The sequence below is a fragment of the Garra rufa genome, chromosome 24 (assembly GCF_049309525.1).
Source record: "Garra rufa chromosome 24, GarRuf1.0, whole genome shotgun sequence".
Taxonomy (NCBI): Eukaryota; Metazoa; Chordata; class Actinopteri; order Cypriniformes; family Cyprinidae; genus Garra; species Garra rufa.
The window spans coordinates 17,787,234-17,807,873 of NC_133384.1; the positions used below are offsets into that span (position 1 = coordinate 17,787,234).

Below are 20,640 nucleotides of genomic sequence, written 5' to 3' on the forward strand. Positions count from 1 at the left end.
AATATCTTTATGGACCATGGTCTTTACTTAAAACCCTAATATTTTTTGGCATAAAAGAAAATTTGATAATTTTGACCCATACATATGTATTGTTGGCTATTGCTACAAATATACCTGTGCTACTTAAGACTGGCTTTGTGGTCCAGGGTCACATATAAGTATTGAGTAAAATGAATTAGCTACATTTACTTACTATATGGTTAGGGTTAGGATTAGGGTTTGATTTCAGGTTACTTGTATGTAATTATGCATAATTAATTATTATATTAGGAAGTGCATGTAACATGTAACATGTAACAAGGACTCCTTAAAATGTGTTGCCTAAGATTCTATACTACTTCGCCTAAATTGAAAAAAAAAAAACACGATCAATGAAAATTAGTTTTCCTATTTAGACATATACATTTTTTGACATGGAAGTTATAAAAAATCTACTTAGAAAAACTATCCCGTTAGGTACTGCTCTATTGTGCATCCATTATTCCAAAGAAAAAAAAGTGTTTTCATCTTTGCTTTCAAATGACTTTCGGTTGACGTCACCAACTCTTGGTTTTTAACCATCTGCTGTATTGAGACTACTTTAGCTGATCCAGCCAAGTCCATTTTATTCTGAAATGCATCATATTACAGACATAAAAAGGGCTGTAAACATTGTTTCATGTTGACTTTAAGGTCCTTTGTTGCCAATGTTGTTTTTTTATATATATTTCTATCTTCCACATCCTCATTTTCATTCCTTTCAAATTGCATATGACGTCTGCCATGACTGAACTTTTTTTTTTCTTTTTTAATGTGTTACATACTCATAAATCTGAAAGTTCTTTCCTAATATTTCCCAGCTCTGGTTCTTTTATTTTCAGTTTTTTCATGCACTCTTATTCATAAATGTGCACGGAAGCCTATAAACATAGACTGTCATAAACGGGCATGTTTTGGTCTATCTGAGATAATTATTTTTCAGGAATTACACGTGGAGGGTCTTTTCAATATCGTGTTCAGCTCAATTCATGTAATTCATCGTAATCTTTCCCTGAATCGCAATTTTTTCCATCTCTATTTATTACAAAAAAATAAAAGGAATCCATTTGAGGTCCGCTCTTCTCGAAGAGAAGCCTGGGAACCAGCATGATGTTGTTTTGGTCTTTGCTGAAGCTCATTAGGGTAAAAGTGGATGGAGGTGCTCTCTAAAGTGCTTCCTCATTCCTACCTGATTGAGAGCTTTTAGAGTGGCCCGCTGAATCTCCATAGAGATGCACATTAACCTGTTGAGCCCGAGGGAGCTGGAGGAGGGAAGGAGCCCGTAACAGGCAATTAGTTAAAATTTTATTTGTTCCTCCCTGACGTTGTCTTCTCTCGGGATCTAGAGCGAGCCGGCTTGAGATAGTGTGTAGAAATGCCCTGACCCCTACTGGCCTTCCCGCTCACTGAGCTGGAGCCAGAACGACTAAATACACGCTCACACCGTTCTTTCTCACTCATTTGCAGGCACTTCCTCTCTCTCTCACCTGCTAAATCTCGCCATTGACATAAGTGCTCCGCGTACGCATGGCAGCTATAATGTTTAAAGGGGCCTTATCTGTGGCGCTGCCCTGTTGCCTGGCAACCATCCGGCTGTTTTGTAGTTCTTTTCCTTCTGATTAGAACTTGAAAACTCTGGTGTCTTTTTCTCCATCATTCCTACTATGTACCATCTCACTATCGCCCTGTCCCTTCTCTCAAGGCCATATGGGTTTTTTGTGTTTGTTTGGGGCTCGTTCTCCCACCCATCCCTGCCCTCACCTGTTCCTGGCCTTTGGCTGGACTGTAAATATTTAGCCATGGCTAATGCAGGGCTACAGCGGAGTGCTCCACCTCATCTATCTGTCTCACCCTCCCTCAATGGCTCCCAGCTCTTTTTTTTTGACGGATGGCTGGTTTATCAGGGGGAGCAGAGGGGGGCTATTATTAAATGCAAACATCCATCTCAGCTCCGGCCGGGTGTAGGACTTTATAGGGTGTTATTTGGAGAGTGGGGGGAACGATTCTTGTTGGTTTTCATCTGAAATTGGAAGAAAACCTTGGTGAGACACATGAGCGCAATGTATTGTAAAGACTGTACAACTTCAAAATCCTGAACAGATTTTAAAACACTAGGTTTGCAGAGTAAAACTGGGCATTATGCACTAAATGATCACACACTAGCAGACTTTGAAGCTCTTCCAAACACAACAAACTTGTGCTGAAACATGCGCCTTGTTGCTAGGAGATTCATGACCAATGTTTCTGTGAAATGTCAACTTTGACTGCCCAATATCTGCATGCTGGCTCTGAGTTTCTACAACTTGCGCTGACTCCTCTTAACTGCAAATCGGGGTCAAAAAGTTGTATAGTGTATTCCAGCTCTTAAGGGCTGTTCACACAAAAGGCGGTTTCGCAGCTGCTTTTGTTTTGTTTTTGAATGTACAGAATCTAGCACTTAACAATTAAGTTAAAATAAGTTCAACTCGAGAAATTGCATTTTCCCTTTCAATGCCTTGCGTCTTGCATTTTTAAATGCAAAAACGTGTTACAGTATATGCATATGATTTTCTTTTCCTTTTTGAACACAAGTCAACATTTGGACCCCATTTACTTATATGAACATAAAACATTGAGACATTTTTCAGAATATTTTTTGTTTTCCACAGAAGAATGTCACATGCAGTTGAAGTCAAAAGCTTACATACACCTTGCAGAATCTGCAAAATGTTATTTTACCAAAATAAGAAGGATCATACAAAATGCATGTTATTGTTTATTTGGTACTAACTGGAATAGGATATTTCACGTAAGATATTTACTCTTGTAAACTCTATGTAAACAATAATTGAATTTATAAAAATGACCCTGATTCTTAAAGGGATAGTTCACCCAAAAATGAAAATTTGATGTTTATCTGCTTACCCCCAATGCATCCAAGATGTAGGTTACTTTGTTTCCTCAGAAAAACACAAACGAAGATTTTTAACGAAAACCGGTGCAGTCTGCCAGCCTTATCATGGTAGTGGATGGGCACCAGACCTTTAAAAGTAAACAAAAACATGCACAGACAAATCCAAATTACACCCTATGGCTTGTGATGATACATTGATGTCCTAAGACACGAAACGATCGGTTTTTGTGAGAAACTGAACAGTATTTATATCATTTTTTACCTTAGATACACAGCCACGTCCATCTGTCATGTGCATCAGTCACGTCCATGGTCACGTCACATTAGCACGCGCTCTGGCGTAGAATACGCAAACGTCGTAAGGGGAAATCAGTGAAAAGTCCCGGATGAGTTTGCGCAAACTAACGTAATCTTTTAGCTTTAAATCGGTTTAAACAATCAGGATACGCGCAAGTAATTACCATTTTGAATAGCCGCTATACACACACAATCTCTGTGCACTGTGTAAACAATGAGTGTCGTATACATGCGACAGATCGCTTCCGGCGTTTGCGTATTCTACGACAGAGCGCGTGCTCATTTGACGTGACTGATGCCAAACTCGTGCACATGACAGATGGACGTGGCTGTGTATCAAAGGTAAAAAATGATATAAATACTGTTCAGTTTCTCACAAAAACCGATCGTTTCGTGTCTTAAGACATCAATGTATCATCACGAGCCGCGGGGTGTAATTTGGATTTGTCTGTGCATGTTTTTGTTTACTTTTAAAGGTCTGGTGCCCATCCAGGTCAATGATAAGGCTGGCAGACTGCACCGGTTTTCGTTAAAAATCTTCGTTTGTGTTTTTATGAGGAAACAAAGTAACCTACATCTTGGATGCATTGGGGGTAAGCAGATAAACATCAAATTTTCATTTTTGGGTGAACTATCCCTTTAATACTGTGTTGTTACCTGAATGATCCACAGCTTTTTTTTTTGTTTGTTTAGTGATAGTTGTTCATGAGTTCCTTGTTTGTCCTGAACAGTTTCCCTGCCCGCTGTTCTTCAAATACTTCCTTCGAGTCCCACAAACACAAAGTTTTTCAGCATTTTTGTGCATTTGAACCCTTGCCAACAATGGCTATAATTTTGAGATCCATCTTTTCACACTGAGAACTGAGGGACTCATATGCAACTCATAGGCCCCGTTTACACTGCAGGTCTTGATGCCCAATTCTGATTTGATGCCTATATCCGATTTTTTGGGGCTGTCCGTTTACACGTTCTTTCAGTTGTGACCTATATCTGATTGATGCGTTTACACTTGCCATACCATCTTAAACATCGCGCATGCGTTGTTAAACGTTTACCTGCTTCACTCCTCCTGAGAATAATACGTGATCAGTGCTGATCAAACCAGTCATAATAAACTCATTTTTTAAAATATGATGCGTGATTTGTTGGACTACCCTACACCCGTTTGAGCAAAGTTGATTATGAGAAAGATTACAGTTTTCCTCCAGCTCTTTTCTTATTAATAATTAGGCTACTATATTAATAATCACAATGCAGCTATTTTTTTATTTTATATTTGCTATTTTAAATGAGAACAGATACAAAAACAGTATAACAAATAGCCTAGAAAGAAAGAAATCATTACCTTTATCATTTTACAAAAGCATTCATGTGCAAAAAAAAATACCCATGTGTTTATTAGAAATAAATTGCAAAAGCAGTTTAAGGAAGTGCAGCGAGCGATTCTCTCTTTTCTTTTATGGTTAGATTAAGATGTAAATATTCGCTAAAAACATACAATAATACGTCTGAAGTGCGTTATGCGCACACTTTGGATGACAGTCAGCACGAGAAGCGAGCACAGAAAAGGTAATCCTCTCAGTAATTGTACAAACAAAGAAAATTTTAAATGTCTAATCACTATTTGGAGCAGTTGGGATCGCTAGACGGGGGCTTATTAAACTCATTTTTGTAAAAAACCTCAACCGACATTTTTCACTTTTTCACGATTTTGCCTGTACCTAAAAATATCCTGTGTGTATTTACACTCATTTTGCCAGCAAGGGTAACATAAGACGTCATTAAACCGCGGAGAGTTACCAAATTGTAGCATTTTTAATGACGCACAGAACGCAATGCCTCAGAAGATCCGATCTGCCTGTTTACATGACAGTCGCATTGACACATATCTGATTTATATCCGATTTATTTCCACACATGAATGAGGCCTGAAACCGATCTCGAAATATCCGAATGCATGCGTTTTTTGCCTGTTTACACTGTCATAGAACAGATCCGATCTGTCACATATGAGCAAAAAATCGGAATTGGGTCGCATTTAACTGACAGTGTAAACGGGGCCTTACAGATACATTCAAACGCTCACTGATGCTCCAGGAAAAAAAAATGCATTAAAAGCCAAGGGTGAAAACTTTTGAACAGAATGAAGAAATGTACATTTTTCTTATTTTGCCTAAATGTTTTTTTTTTTTTTTTTTTTTTTCATTTAGTACTGCCCTTCTGAGGCTACAGAAGATACTTACATGTTTCCCAGAAGACAAAAGAAGTTAAATTTGCCCTGATCTTCAAATTCAAAAAGTTTTCACCCCCCGACTCTTAATGAATAGTTTTTTCTTCTTTCTTCTTCGGTTGTCCTCAGTGTGAAAAATGGATCTCAAAATCATACAGTCATTGTTGGAAAGGGTTCAAATACACAAAAATGCTGAAAAACCAAAGAATTTGTGGGACCTTAAGGATTTTTCTGAAGCACAGCGTGCAGTTTAACTGTTCAGGACTCATGAACAACTAACACAAAAAAACAAACAAAAAAACACTGTGGATCATTCAAGTAACAACACGTATGTAAACTTTTAAAAAGGGTCATTTTTGTGAATTCAACTATTGTTTTCTCTTGTGAACTATATGTAAATGTTTATTTTGTGAAATATCTTATTCAAGTGAGTACTTAATAAAAAAAAAAATAACATGCATTTTGTGTGATCCCTCTTATTTTGGTTAAATAATTAACATTTTGCAGATTCTGCAAGGTGTATGTAAACTTTTGATTTCAACTGTAGGTTTGGAACAACCTGATACAAATAATGGCAGAATTTTAGACTGTTTATTCAAATAAACATTCACGAGCAATGCATGCATTTGCTGCATTAACTGCAGCCATGCGCTGTAATTTATCCTTGCTTTCAATCGGCTCGCCTTAGAAATGTCAAGCCCGACTGTTCGCTTGTGATACAACATATCTTAAAGCAAGTAACCCAACGCGAAACACTTCAAGACATCGATCACTGCTCAAGATACCACGTTTAAATTAAAAACATCTGCCACGTCAAAGGCCTAAATATGTTCTGCCGGCGTGCAACAATACCTCGAATCAGTGCCTGCTTTCTTCTCGTCGTCCGTAAGGAAAGTGCCGAGGATCCTTATCAGGTTCTGAGCCTCGTCATTAACCTCCCTCTGAACTCACATGGATTTTCTGCTGAGAGAGGAGACAGGGGTTTGACTTGAAATGCTGGCTAATCTAATTTGAAATTTCCCCTCTCTTCCCCTGATTTGATAAGAGGGGTTTCAGGAGGAGATGTTAAGTCCTGATCGATCGGGCCCGTTCGATCAGCACCAGATAACAGGATCTTTGTCCTTGCTTTGTTTGGTCGCTCATGTCTTGTAACCTCTAATCAAATGCTCCGTTGGTTGACCTTTTCTGAAATGTTAATTATTAACCAGATTACCAGATCAACACCATGATTTAAAGATTAATCTAATCATTAATGAGGCTAGTTAGCCGTTGGTATTCACAAAACACAAATTGGGATTAAATGGAATACCGTGACATGGTGATGTCTAAGCTTCCTTTCTCTATTTCATATGTTGGGAGTTCGGAGCTTGGTACTGTAAATGCTTCACGTGGTACTTCTCCGCCCAACAATGTTTCCTTGTTTCACTAGTGAATGTAGACTGCCGCGAGCCATTCATTCCTTTGTGTGGCAAGGGGGCCTCTCTCGTTCCTGCAATGGGTCAGCCTGGGCCATCAGCTGGGTTTATTTGAGATGGTTATAGGGGAGGAGGGAGAGAGAAAAGGGGGGAAAAAATCAATAAAACAACAGCAACAACAAACAGCGTGCATGTCACGAACCGGCGCATAAATATGAATGGGCCGCACTCCTCCTCAGCCCCGCCTGAAAAGCCCTCAGTCATTTTTACAGAAGAACTAGTGAGTCGTCAGATTCAGGGAACGGTTTTCTGGGTCACCGGGAGGCCGGTGCAGAGTGCATGTTGAGAGGACTCCGAAATGCTTTGTGCTCGCTTCTCGATGTCTGCTGTGATGAGGGCCTGGTCAGACAGGCCATTCAAAGTCCACAAAGTTCATCTCAGGGGCAACGGGAAAGATAGATGGATAACCAGTGAAGGTATATTGGAGGACAGAGGTTGCCCTTCCAGCTATTAAAACTTTGCTTTTACCACTAGATTACAGGTCATAACCTGCGTTGATTTGTTTCACATCCCCCAGTTGCTATGCCAGATCTCCTGCTGATAAACAAGACAATGTTATTTTTGACTCGGTGGGAATCAAAAGAGAATGTTTGGCTTGGTGATTATCAGGGAAAATGTGCTGTTTTCCTTTAATCATTTGCTGTAATTGCGGTCTTTTTGCAGGTTCGTACCCCAGCAGTACTGATGTAGCCTGCCCATTGCCTAGTGCGGTGTTTGGAGTGTCTCTGTCCGGATCTAACTCCGAATTGCCCGCTCATCAGTCAGTGGTCACTTCCATGCCCACTCTCACCTCACTGCCCCCGACCGCCCCGTTCACCAGCACCTCATCCACACATGTGAGTGTTTAATACCTTATTATGCATCCATGCTCAGTGCTTACTCTGTATATGCTTGTTTGATTATTTCAATACAGATTTGATTTGGTTTTGGTGAAATGGCCAAATGAACATGTGACCCTGGACCACAAAACCAATCTTAAGTAGCACAGGTATATTTGTAACAATTGTAGGTCAAAATGATAGATTTTTCTTTTATGCCAAAAATCATAAGGATAAGTAAAGATCATGTTCCATGAGGATATTTTGTAAATTTCCTACTGTAAATATATCAAAGCTTAATTTTTATTTGTAATATGCATTGCTAATAACTTAATCTGGACAACTTTAAAGGTGATTCTTTCAATATTTAGATTTTTTTTGCATTCTCAGATTCCAGATATTCAAATAGTTGTATCTTAACCAAATATTGTCCTATCCTAACAAGGTGATGTATAATTCGCAATTTCCAAAAATGGACCCTTATGACTGATTTTGTGGTCTTAGGTCACATAAGAATAAGAAAGATTTAAATTATTGTAATCATTAAAATGTGACTCCAGAAAAAAAAAAAATCAAAATTAAGAGTTTCAGTTGCTTATATAACACATTTCAATGGTTTGAGGTCAGTAGGATTTTTTTGTAAAGAAAGGAATAGTTCTATTGACCAGTGATGCATTAAATTGGTCAAAAGTGACAGTAAAGACTTGTAAAAATTAGTTTCAAATATATGCTGTTTATTTGAACTTTCTGTTCCGCAAAGAATCCAACTGTTTTAAACATTAAAAAGAATTGTTTTCTTGAGCAGCAAATCAGCATATTAGAATGATTTCTGAAGGATCATATGACACTGAAGACTGGACAAATATCTGCTAAAAAATTCAGCTTTGTCATCCGAGTAAATAATTTAAAATTGTAATATTTCAAAATATTGTTTTTGTGTTTTTATTAAATAAATGCAGTCTTGGTGATCAACCTTTGTTTTAAAAAACATTTAAAAATCTTACCAACACCAAACATTATAACAGTCATGTATATGGGCTATTCTACAGAATTGGTGCAAACTGCTGTCCCACAACCAGAAAACATATTTAAAAAGCATTTAAGTATTCAAATCTTTTTTTGTGTGTGTACAAGTGTTCAGAACTATGCTAGCTAACCATGTGTTGATTAGCGTCTTTTAAATTTTGAACTTATAAATAATAAATTGTCACTACTGAAACATTTGGTGGCGTTTCGGTAGTGACTTCATTGGTTTCTTTTGGGTGTTGTTCCCCAAAATTGTCACTACTGAAACAAAACAGTCACAACCAAATCATGTAGTCATTCTTTCTTGACAAAAGGAAACGCACAATCCTTATTTTGGGGGGAAATGAACAAAATTTTGGTACAGTTTGCTAAAAAAAATTTGTATTTTAGTATGTTAAAATTCTGTAATGGGATGTGATCGCTATCAAAGCATTACTGTCTCAACTGAAACATGGGATGTTTTGTGTATCTTTGATATTATACAATTTGCATACATACAAATTTTTTCAAGACATTTCCATCTCTGACTTTGAACCAATTTTGTAGAATGGCCCATATCTGAAAGAAAAAACAATCCATTCCTAGATTTTATAAAAAAAAAAAAAGCAACATCTGCGAAGAAAAATTGTAGTGCTAATCGCGCAGAGCTTTCAGCTCACACATATCCTTTATACATCATCTCTCACAAAATTAACCAATTAAATAGAATTATACTCATCTTCTTTGTACTGTGTGCTAATTTGCTCCAGTTTTATCAAGATAAATGCTGTTTGAGCATGTTCAATGCACAAATAGTAATTAACTCCTAAAAGGCTCAGATGTAAACGTTGGGTGCAGCTATTTATGTATTAAGTAACTCGTATTTTTCTTCGTGACAGGATTTTTTCTTTCTTTCTGCAGAACAAATGAATTTGCTTCGCAAGTGCCAGGGTTTGTGCTAATGCAATATTTATATAATTGCAGCAGGGTATTAACAGTATGAGGGAGGCCGTCTTGGGGCCATAGTGGTACATAACATGTCAGTGTGAGAAGTAAAGTTTGTCACATCAGACTTCATTTTTCATCTTGTGAAAGACAGTGTTTTGAGTCATTTAGGGTATTTATGACTAGGCTGCTTAAATATATGGTCTTAACGGATGAACGTCAGGGTGTTTCAATTGTGTTTGCATTAGCTAGTCAGAGCAGTATGTGTGGTCAAATAAACAGATCGACAATGTGAGAAAAGTGCCGTAATTGCTTTATATTTCCTATGTTTTATTGCTTTGAATCAGTAATATACACTACCAGTCAAAAGGTTTTGAACAGTAAGATTTTTAATGTTTTTTTAAAAAAAAAAGTCTCTTCTGCTTACCAAGCCTGCATTTATTTGATCCAAAGCACAGCAAAAATAATACAATTTTGCAATATTTTTACTATTTAAAATAATAGCTTTTTTACTGTAATTTATTCCTGTGCTCAAAGCTAAATTTTTGGCATCATTACTCCACTCTTTCTAATATGCTGATTTGCTGTTCAAGAAACTTTTGTTATTATTATCAATATTAAAAACTGTTGAATACATTTTTCTTCGATGAATAGAAAGATCCAAAGATCAGCATTTATCTGAAATAAAAAGCTTTTGTAACATTATACCCTATACCAAAAAAAAGCTTGCAGTCTGTATAATTGTTTTTGGAAAATAAATTTCTATAATTATTACTTTTATATAGCAAGGATGCTTTAAATTGATCGAAAGTGGTGATGAAGACATTTATAATGGTACAAAAGCTTTGATCACAGGAATAAATTACATTTTAAAATATCTAAAAAAAAAATCTTACCAACCTCAAACTATACATATATACTACCAGCCAAATGTTTTTGGACAATGAGATTTTTAATGTTTTTTTAAAGAAGTCTCTTCTGCTCACCAAGCCTGCATTTATTTGATCCAAAATACAGCAAAAGCAGTAAAATTGTGAATTTTTTTTTTACTATTTAAAATAACTGCTTTCTATTTGAATATATTTTAAAATGTAACTTATTCCTGTGTTTTAAAGCTACATTTTCAGCATCATTACTCCAGTTTTCAGTGTCCCATGATCCTTCAGAAATCATTCTGATATGCTGATTGCTGTTGCTGTATTTGTTATTTTTATCAATATTAAAAACTGTTGAATACTTTTTTTCAGGATTCTCAGCTTTTGTATCATTATAGTCAGTATAATTTTTATTTTTATATTTTGGGAAAGAAATCATAGAAATTAAACTTTTATATACCAAGGATGCTTTAAATTGATTAAAAGTGATGATAAAGACATTTTATAATGTTGCAAAAAAAAGTTCTATTTCAGGGAAATGCTGTAAATAAATTTCTATTCATCAAAGAAACCTGACAAAAATTCTACTCAGCTGTTTTTACCATAATAATAATGGGTTTTTTTTGAGCAGCCAATCAGCATATTAGAATGATTTCTGAAGGATCATGTGACTGGAGTAATGATGATAAAAATTCAGCTTTGAAATCACAGGAATAAATTACATTTTTATATATATTCAAATAGAAAACAGTTATTTTAAATAGTAAAAATATTTCAAATTTTGACTGTTTTTGCTGTACTTTAAATCAAATAAATGCAGGCTTGGTGAGCAAAAGAGACTTCTTTAAAAAACATTACAAATGTTACTGTTAAAAAACTATTGGCTGGTAGTATATACAGTGCACAGCATAAATGAGTACACCCTCTCTAAAACTTAACAAATTGAGCAATTACTCTTCACTTGAAAGACATATTAGGATTCTTTGGAGATATAATGTTCCAACAGGCCTGCTTGATCAATTACCAAAGAAGAATGTCAAAATTATTTAGCAAATTAAGATTTTCTTGTCAAAGTGATAAAATGGTGTGTTGCAAAAATGAGTACACCCTCCTGAAAGTTACTAAATAAAACTAAAAAAGTAAATTCCTGACAGTTAAAGGCGTTGTATAGCCTACTGAATCATACACAGACTTAATGCTGTCAACAATGAAACCACTTGGGAGAGAACTGCCAGGTGACTTATTTCTTAGCAGAAAAGAGGACAGTGATACAAGAGGAATACCAAATTATTGTTTTAAGTGTGAAAATAGAGCAGAAGTAGCACTGACATTCAAAAACAATGGCCTTGTGACAAGGCTCCTGAAATAACCAGGTCTTCACTTTAAGTTGTCATTTAATGATTGATGAGTGAATTTTTGCTACAAAACGAGGCGGAGAAATACCATGTAAGAGTATCAGAGCCGGCAAAAGCTATGAAAAGAGTGACACTTTATCTCACAGAGTACGAAGCAGCCTGCAGAAGTGGCATGCATGGTTATTGTCACCACTAGAATTACCTACTGTAGCCAAAGCACAGTAAACTCATTTAACCTCTTCCAAGGCCCATATTTACAAAATACAGACTTCTGGGAATCCATACTCTGGTGTCAAGGGACCAAGTCAATCATTTCAGATCCAAAAGCATCCAAAATGTTCTGGTGTTGCTACAGGAGGAGTACAGCGAGAAGTGCCTGGTACCTACAGTGACGTTCAATGGTAGTAAAGATCTTCTACAGGGATGTATGAGTGCTGAAGGTGTGAGGGAGCTGTGCTTTATCAGTGCTGTCATCAGTTCACACACTACTGTGTGATGTAATACAAAAAACTCAAACTGCAGATGCTACCCTCCCCTCATTCCGTGCATTATTGGGCATTTTTTCAGCATGAGAATGAGGATATTTAATCTCCCAAGGTGAAAATCCTTTAGTGGACATGTATTTCACTCAGTATTAACACTCTTGAGCAGCTGTGGGGGGTTCTGTAGAGACGAGCTGAGCAAAACTCCCCATTAAAGACCAGGGCATTTAAGGAGGTCGTCCTCCAGGAGTTAAACAGGACAGATGTGAAAATTTGCCATGAACTTGTACACTCAGTGCCAAGAAGGGTCAGAGCAGTATACTTAATGTTCTGGAGGACATATTGTTCTAGAATATTATACATTTGCTGAATTACATATAGGGTGCACTAGGGGTGGGCGGTACACCGGTGTCATAGTCAGCACCGGTGTGACATTGCGCCACGACATAAATTTTCTAATACCGTCAATACCGTAATAAATCAATTATGTGCCTCGAACGGCTGCATTTACATCAATAATAGCTAATTCTAAATAATAAGGCATTAAATTTTCTTCAAACGTTCAGTTGTGGTCTGAATACCTGTCCTTATACTATATATCTTGTTGTAAATAAAAAAGTAAAGCATATTCGTATCAGCTTTGCAGGTGGTAGGTAAAAGGGGAGTGGCCATTAAACGACTGGTGAAACACCCTGAAGAAAGGTCGGGCCTGTAGCCTATACCAGGGGCGGAGTGGCAATCGGGACAACCGGGATTTACACAGCGGATCACACATTGAGCGGGCGCGAGGCGAACGCGACCGGCCTGTTTACCTTTACTTTCGATTTTGCGATAAAGCACACTCTGTGTAAAGGGAGCAGCACATCTTATAACGTTAATAGATATTTGTCAGTGAGTACAAGATTGCAGCAAATCCTCCAGTCTATGTTTGTCATCTCTCTTTACTTTCGACCCGCGATCATTCAAATCTAAAGGTCATTGTACACTGAGTCCGATTTTCGTATGCGTTTTTTTTTTAGTTTTCATATTCGCCATCCTTATCAAAATGCTTATTATGGATGCGAAAATGCAGAAAATCAAACACGATCCGATTTTTTTATGACGGACGAAAGTTTTAGAGGCAGTGTGTAAACTCGATTAACATAACCTGTATTTTTTTTAACGTGCAAAAATCTCGGACGAAAATTTGGTACTCATGTGTGCAATGACATTAACTCCAGCAGCTCGTGTTGGAAGCAGGGTTGCCAAGTACGCGTTTTTCCCCACAGAATTGGTATACTTTTAAACTGTTGCCATGGGTTGATTTCCCCCAGTTATTTGAAGGTTTTAAATATTGCAGAAATTTAATTTCAATAAAAAAATTTTTTTTTGTTGTACACTGTTAAGTAAGATCTTTAGGTTTTTTGCTAAATAAATATGTTAAGGATGCATACTCTCCCATGTCTCTTTTTGATAAGGATACCTACCATTTACTTATTATATTATAAAAATATTAACTTTATTCACATACTAAAGGGACAGGACAGGCTACTCCTCCCAAAATGTACCAAAAAAAGTAATACCGTGATATTATACCGTCACCGTTCAAAAGATGAAAAATACCGCGATATTAATTTTAGGTCATATCGCCCACCCCTAGGGTGTACTCATTTCTGCAACCCATTATTTAAACAAAATTGGCTAATTTACTTATATTACAGGAAATATCGGCATATATTTTGTTGTTTTTATTAAGTATATGTTTAATACATTTAAATATTGCCATCTTTCCATGAATTATATTAGTGATCATTAAGAAAATACATCTTTTATATATATTAAGAGGGGCTGTACTCATTTACGCTCTGCACTGTATGTATAGTTTGAGGTTGGTAAGTGTTGTTTTTTCTTTTTTTTATTAGATATTTCGAAATGTAATTTATTCCTGTGATCAAAGCTTAATTTTCAGCATCATTACTCCAGTCTTCAGCGTCACATGATCCCTTAGAAATCATTCTAATATGCTGATTTTGTGCTCAAGGAACATTTCTTATCAATGTTAAGAAGTTTTTGCTGCTTAATGTTTTTTTTTTTTACACTGTGATGCATTTTTCCGGATTATTTGAAGTATGCAGGAACAGCATTTATTGGAAATAGTGAATAAATGTACAATGTGAATAAATACCTTCATGAATCAGTGACTTTAGAACCGCTCCCGCACATGCACGTACTACCGCATGTGTTCAGATGACAATAATAAAGTCAAGTCATTCTTACAGGCTCCCAGCGCAGCTCCAAATGGGCCCTTTGGAAGCGCACTAGAGACTGAGCACCGTCTCTGCCGCTCTCCTGAGCATCTTTGTCTTGACTTGCGCTGCTGTAGCAACCGGTCGTTTCCAGGCAACAGGGCTTTGTTTGTGCAGATCTGCCCTCTCTGCAGGCAGGGTGGCCTTACATTAGGAGATGAAGTAGACCCACTGATGGCCTTAATGCTGCAGGGCTCCCGGCGGTCCAACCCCTCCTAACGCACGCTTGCAAATATCCCCCATTAGTCCTAAGCTTTGTGGCATAAGAGAGTTAATACAATGAGCTTTTTTTCTTTACTAGGTTGTAGTTAGTAGATCAGTGTGTTTTAATGGATCAATGTTTTTAAGGAATATAATTTTTTTCAATCAATATAATCTGTGCGAACAATTATCTTCCGTCAGCATGACTGTCTCTGAGATGAGGCAATTTTTAAAATTCTTCTTCTCCATCTCTAACTCTCCTTTTGTGGATTGAAGAATGGTTGGACGAAAAAAAATCAGTGGTTGCAAGCAGGACAGAGGTGACCTTCGACCTTAACGCACACCCCCTAGGCCCACCTCTGTCCCACTCTTCGTTAACCTCCACAATGGTGCTGAGAGCCCTAAGCCTCAAACAATCCGGCTGTCCCTCATTTCCCCGTGCGGGCGCATTGAGCCAGCTCTCTGACGGGATGAGGGCTGACAGGCTGGACAGAGAGCTGTGTAGTGGGATGAGGGGCTCTCTTCATACTGGTCATGCTCCCTCCTCTCTCCACACGGCCTGAAAGAGGAGTCTGAGGAATGGGGAGGGCCTGCGGGGCCGTGAGGGGCTTGGGGAATGTAGGATATTACTTTTTAATTTTTTTAGTAGACTTTTCAAAAAAAAAAAAAGGCTTTAGTATGAAATAATGTTTAATATAGTTCACATTCAGTGTCATGTTTAGGACGTACCTTTTGCTCCATGTCTTAGGGCCATAAATCACATTTTTACATCCTTTAGTTCTTTGTCGAAGATCCATAAAAGAAGCATGTTTTCAAGGTTGGTTTCAACGTTGGCATTGTATGGTTGTCTATTCACTTGTCATATAAAGGAGTGATTTCCACCAAATATGTTTTAGTCTGACATGGTCAAAAATCCTTAAGTTAGACATAAAGACATTCTATAGAAAACAGCAAGAAATCCAATACATAGTAATTTCAGCTAGCGTTATTTCCTGTTCAAATCAGGTAAGGCCTTGATTTAGATAAAGCGAGCAAAGGAAAAGGAAAGAATTTATTGATTTGATGAAAATAAGCATTGAGTAAAAGGACTGAATATTTAGGATGAGTTGTACAAACTGTATGCATTTTGTTTTAATAAAAAGGTCCAAGGCTATAATCATTTGATGGAAAATACAGTAAAAACAATAATATTGTAAAATATTATTATAATTTAAATTAGCTGTTTTTTATTTATAATATATTTTCAATTTTAATTTATTTCTGGTGGTGGCAAAGCTTTAGTGTCACGTTATCCTTTAGAAGTCATTTTATTATGTGTATTTGGTGTTTAAGAAACTAATTTGAACAATTATGCTGCTTAATGGATAATCCAGTACATTGTAATCTTAGCTAGTGTTATTTCCTGTTCAGATCAGGGCCTGAATCATGTTTACGATGAGTTGTATGAAGTGCATAACTGTATGCTGCTTTTTTTTTTTTAATAAAAAGGTTCAAGGCTATATATATTTGATGGAAAATACAGTAAAAACTGTAATATTGTGCAATATTATTGCAGTTTAACTTAGCTGTTTTTTTTTTTGTTTTTTTTAATATATTTTAATTTATTTCACATGATTCTTCAGAAGTCAGTTTATTTTGCATATTTGGTGTTTATCAAACTAATTTGAACAATTATGCTGCTTAATGGATTTGCAGAAGATGTTTTAATGAATAGAAAGTTCTAAAGAACAGCATTTATTTGATATGGAAATCCTTAGGTTAGACAAAGACATTATTCTACAGTAACAGCAAGAAATCCAGTACATTGTAATTTTAGCTGGTGTTATTTCCTGTTCAGATCAGGTAAGGCCTTGATGTAGATAAAGAGAACAAAGGAAAAGGAAAGAATTTATTGATTTCATGAAAATAAGCATTAAGTAAAAGGCTTGAATGTTTACGATGAGTTGTATTAAGTGTATGACTGTATGCAATTTTTTTTTTTTTTTTTTTTTTTTTTTTTTTTTATAAAAAGGTCCAAGGCTATATTTATTTAATGGAAAATACAGTAAAAACCGTAATGGTGTGCAATATTAATGCAATTTAACTTGACTGTTGTTGATTTTTATTATTGATATATTTTAATTTTAATTTATTCCGGTGATGGCAAAGCTGTAGCGTCACATGATCTTTCAGAAATCATTTTATTATGCTGATTTGGTGTTTATGTGTTTGTGATTATGCTGCTTAATCAATTTTTTTTTTTTGATGAATAGAAAGTTTAAAAGAACAGCATTTATTTGAAACAGAAATCTTCTCTAATGAATACATTTTTACAGTCACTTTTGATCAATATACTGCATCTTTGCTGAATAGTAGCTTAGTTTGTAAATTGGAATAAATATGAGTAATCATCTATCCACCTTTTACTTTTTCCGGTTTATTAGCCGCTATAGAGTAAATAACGAGAAGAATAACAATGTGCAGGAAACGATAAAACTGTTTGCACTACAAACCAGTGTGCTCATAAAACAATACATTAAAATAATATGGTAAGACTCACCAATTTGCAAAATCAAGCACCAAAACAAGCTGTTTTATACAGCTAAAAATAGCTGGATGCGGATGAGACCGGAAGCCAGACCCATAAAACGTACATAAAATCTTACAGGAAGGAAAACATGGATATTAATGTAAAATCTGAGTAAAACGTATTCTATTTTCACATCCGTTCCCTGCTAGTTACAACATTGCTCCGCTGCAAAAGTGTTATTTAAGTGCAAATCATGTGTGCGTTTGTGTGGTTTCCGCCATGCACCAAGTTTGTTGTTGCACATATGCTGCTACCTCAGAAGCAGCACCGCAACCAATCCCCAACCATTATTAGGGAAATGGCCTAATTGGATTAAATAATTAGCTGCAGAAGCACATGGTCTGTGTGTTGTTCAGGGCTGTGGATCTGCTGTTGCAGGCTCAGCCAATTCTCCTGGCTCACAGGAAATACAGCTGACATGGTGTTTTATCATCCAGCTCTTTGGCCCAATGCTCTCGTGCACATTTATATCTACACATGCAGAGACACATACTTGCGCTCAGTGTTTCATAGTCTAACTCTCTTTCTTGTGTTTCTTCCACAGTCAAACTCACTACCGGGATCCTTTAACCTGGCGCCATCCCATATGTTCGGAAACAGGCTGAATCCGAATTCCGCAATGGCTGCACTGATTGCCCAGTCCGAGGGCTCCCCGGCAGGTGAGACACGCAGATGAGAAACCACGCTGATCTTGAGCCGGTACCTCCCACTGGCACAGGATTACCTTCTCAAATCCTTTCCTCCTGCTTCCTGCGCTCTCTTCTCCCATTTCTTCTCCTCATCCTCCCATTCTTTCTCCGCTCGCCTGTGCATATGGAATGTGTGGTCAGCTGTGTCCCCCCCTCCTAACCTCCTTAGGTCGCAGAGAGAGGGAGAGGCAGAGAACAAAACTCCCCGGGACAGAAAGCTGAAAGTGTGCATACCTGTTAAATGAAGCATGCTACCACTCAAACATTTCATTAATCTGCACAATGACCGCAGTGATGACACAGAGGGGATTGCCCTGGGTTTAGGAGGCAGGCTTACCTTACACTCAGCCTCTCCCTCCTTCTTCCCTCTGTCCCGGACCACTCAACACTTTCCCTGGACCCTGCCTAAACCCTGGCGGTCTCAGGCATGAGCGAATGGGCTTGCAGGACCCTGCCGTGGGGGTTGGGCTTGGGGACCAGTTGAAAGCAAGAGAGGGAGAGGAAAAAAGGGGAGCACAGCCTTTGAGGAATAATGGATCAGTCATGCCCTCCTCCTCAAACAGAGGTCAGGGGGTCATTTGACTAACAATAGGAGGAAGAACACCCGTCCTTAAAGAGACCACCGCTCGAGACTAGAAAGCTTGCTTGCTCTTAGCATAAGCCCAGCTCTTGTCTGGCATTAGTTTACAGTGCAGCACATAGATCTTATTTTTTATATATATATATATATATATATATATATATATATATATATATATATATATATATATATATATATATATATATATATATATATATATATATATATATATAAATATATAAATATATAAATATATAAATATATAAATATATATATATATATTTGTTTCAGTAAGTAAGTCTTTTTTTTTTTTTTTTTTTTTTTTTAAGAATTTAATACTTTTATTTAGCAAGGATACATTGAGTTGATCAAAAGAGACAGTAAAGACATTTATAAATGTTAATTGTTTTTTAAATTATTTAAAATTAATGTTGCTTACTTATACTTTATATTCATCAAAGAATCTTGGAGAAAAAAAAAATCAGTTTCCAAAAAATCTATAAGCATAAATGTTTTCAACATAAATAAAAAAATTAGAAATGTTTCTTTAGCGCCAAATCAGCATACTGGAATGATTTCTGAAGGGTCATGTGACGCTGAAGACTGTAGTAATGGCTGCTGAAAATTAATCTCTGTCATCGCAGAAATAAATAGCATTTTAAAATATTTTAAAATTCATTTTAGGTTTTAAATAATCATAATTATTTATTATAATACTAGTTTTACTGTATTTTTTTTTAAAGTCACTTCTCACTAATCCTGCATTTATTTGATTAAAATTACTGCCAAAAACTGTTATTTTAAATGGTAAAATTTGAAAATTATTTAAAATTCTATTTGAATACATTTTAAAATGTAATTTATTCCTGTTTTCGGCATCATTACTCCAGTCTTCAGTGTCACATGATTTTTCAAAAATCATTCTAATATGCTGATTGGCTGTTCAAGAAACATTTTTATTATTATCAATATTTAAAACAAGTGAGTAAATGTTTTTTTAGGATTCTTTGAATAGAAAGATCCAAAGATAAGAATTTATCTAAAATAAAAAAAACTTATTATAGAAATTAGTATTTTGATTTAGCAAAGATACTTTAAATTTATCTAAAATGATAATAAAGACATTTATAATATTACAAAAGATTTCTATTCCAGATAAATGCTGTATTTCTCAACTTTTAATTGATTAAAGAAACCTGAAAAAGTTGTACTCATCTGTTTTCAACAAATAATAATAATAAATGTTTTTTGAGCAGCAAATCAGAATATTAGAATGATTTCTGAATGATCGTGTGTTCTGGAGGACCATGCTAAAAATTCAGCTTTGAAATCACAGGAATAAATTACATTTTAAAATATATTCAAATAGAAAACCGTTATTTTAAATAGCAAAAATATTAAAAAATTTTTTACTGGTTTTGCTGTACTTTAGATCAAATAAAAACATTAAAAATCTTACTGTTCAAAAAATGGTAATTTATAAATGTAAAAAAAAATATTTGCTAAATCAAAATCTTTTTAAATTAATTTTTATTTAATTTTTATTAATTAATTAATAGTAATAGTACACAGATTTATTTTATTTTTAGTGCATTTTAATGCATATTTTATAAATATCCAGCAACCTGGCCACCCTGTTATCAAGATATTGCCATTGGTCAATAAAAAAAACCCTAGTCTAAAAATGCATAATAGGATCAGTGACGCTGTGACACAAGACTTTTGCTTACTTTGGCAAAGTACTTGTGCTTTTCTCTCAACACTGGTCACCTGTTGCTCCTCATAGGTTTCCACTGTTTCGTTCAATTCCTGTTCGACTTTTTTACCTTTTTTTTTTTTTTTTTGGTAAAGTGATACCCGATGCTTCCAGGTCCAGTCTGCACTGCAGCCCTGGGGCTGATCCAGGGTCAGGCAAGAGGTCAG

General features: G+C 36.0%; 1 protein-coding gene across 4 annotated transcripts in view; it reads left to right on the top strand.

Moving 5' to 3' along the window:
• mllt10 (MLLT10 histone lysine methyltransferase DOT1L cofactor) overlaps window positions 1–20,640 on the top strand; it is a 67,121-nt gene that overhangs the window by 34,419 nt on the left and 12,062 nt on the right. For all 4 annotated transcript variants that reach the window (XM_073830522.1, XM_073830524.1, XM_073830523.1 and 1 more), the window contains 2 exons: window positions 7,577–7,749; window positions 17,993–18,107. In XM_073830522.1, the coding sequence (XP_073686623.1) occupies window positions 7,577–7,749; window positions 17,993–18,107 (288 nt within the window). The remainder of the gene's footprint in view (window positions 1–7,576; window positions 7,750–17,992; window positions 18,108–20,640) is intronic.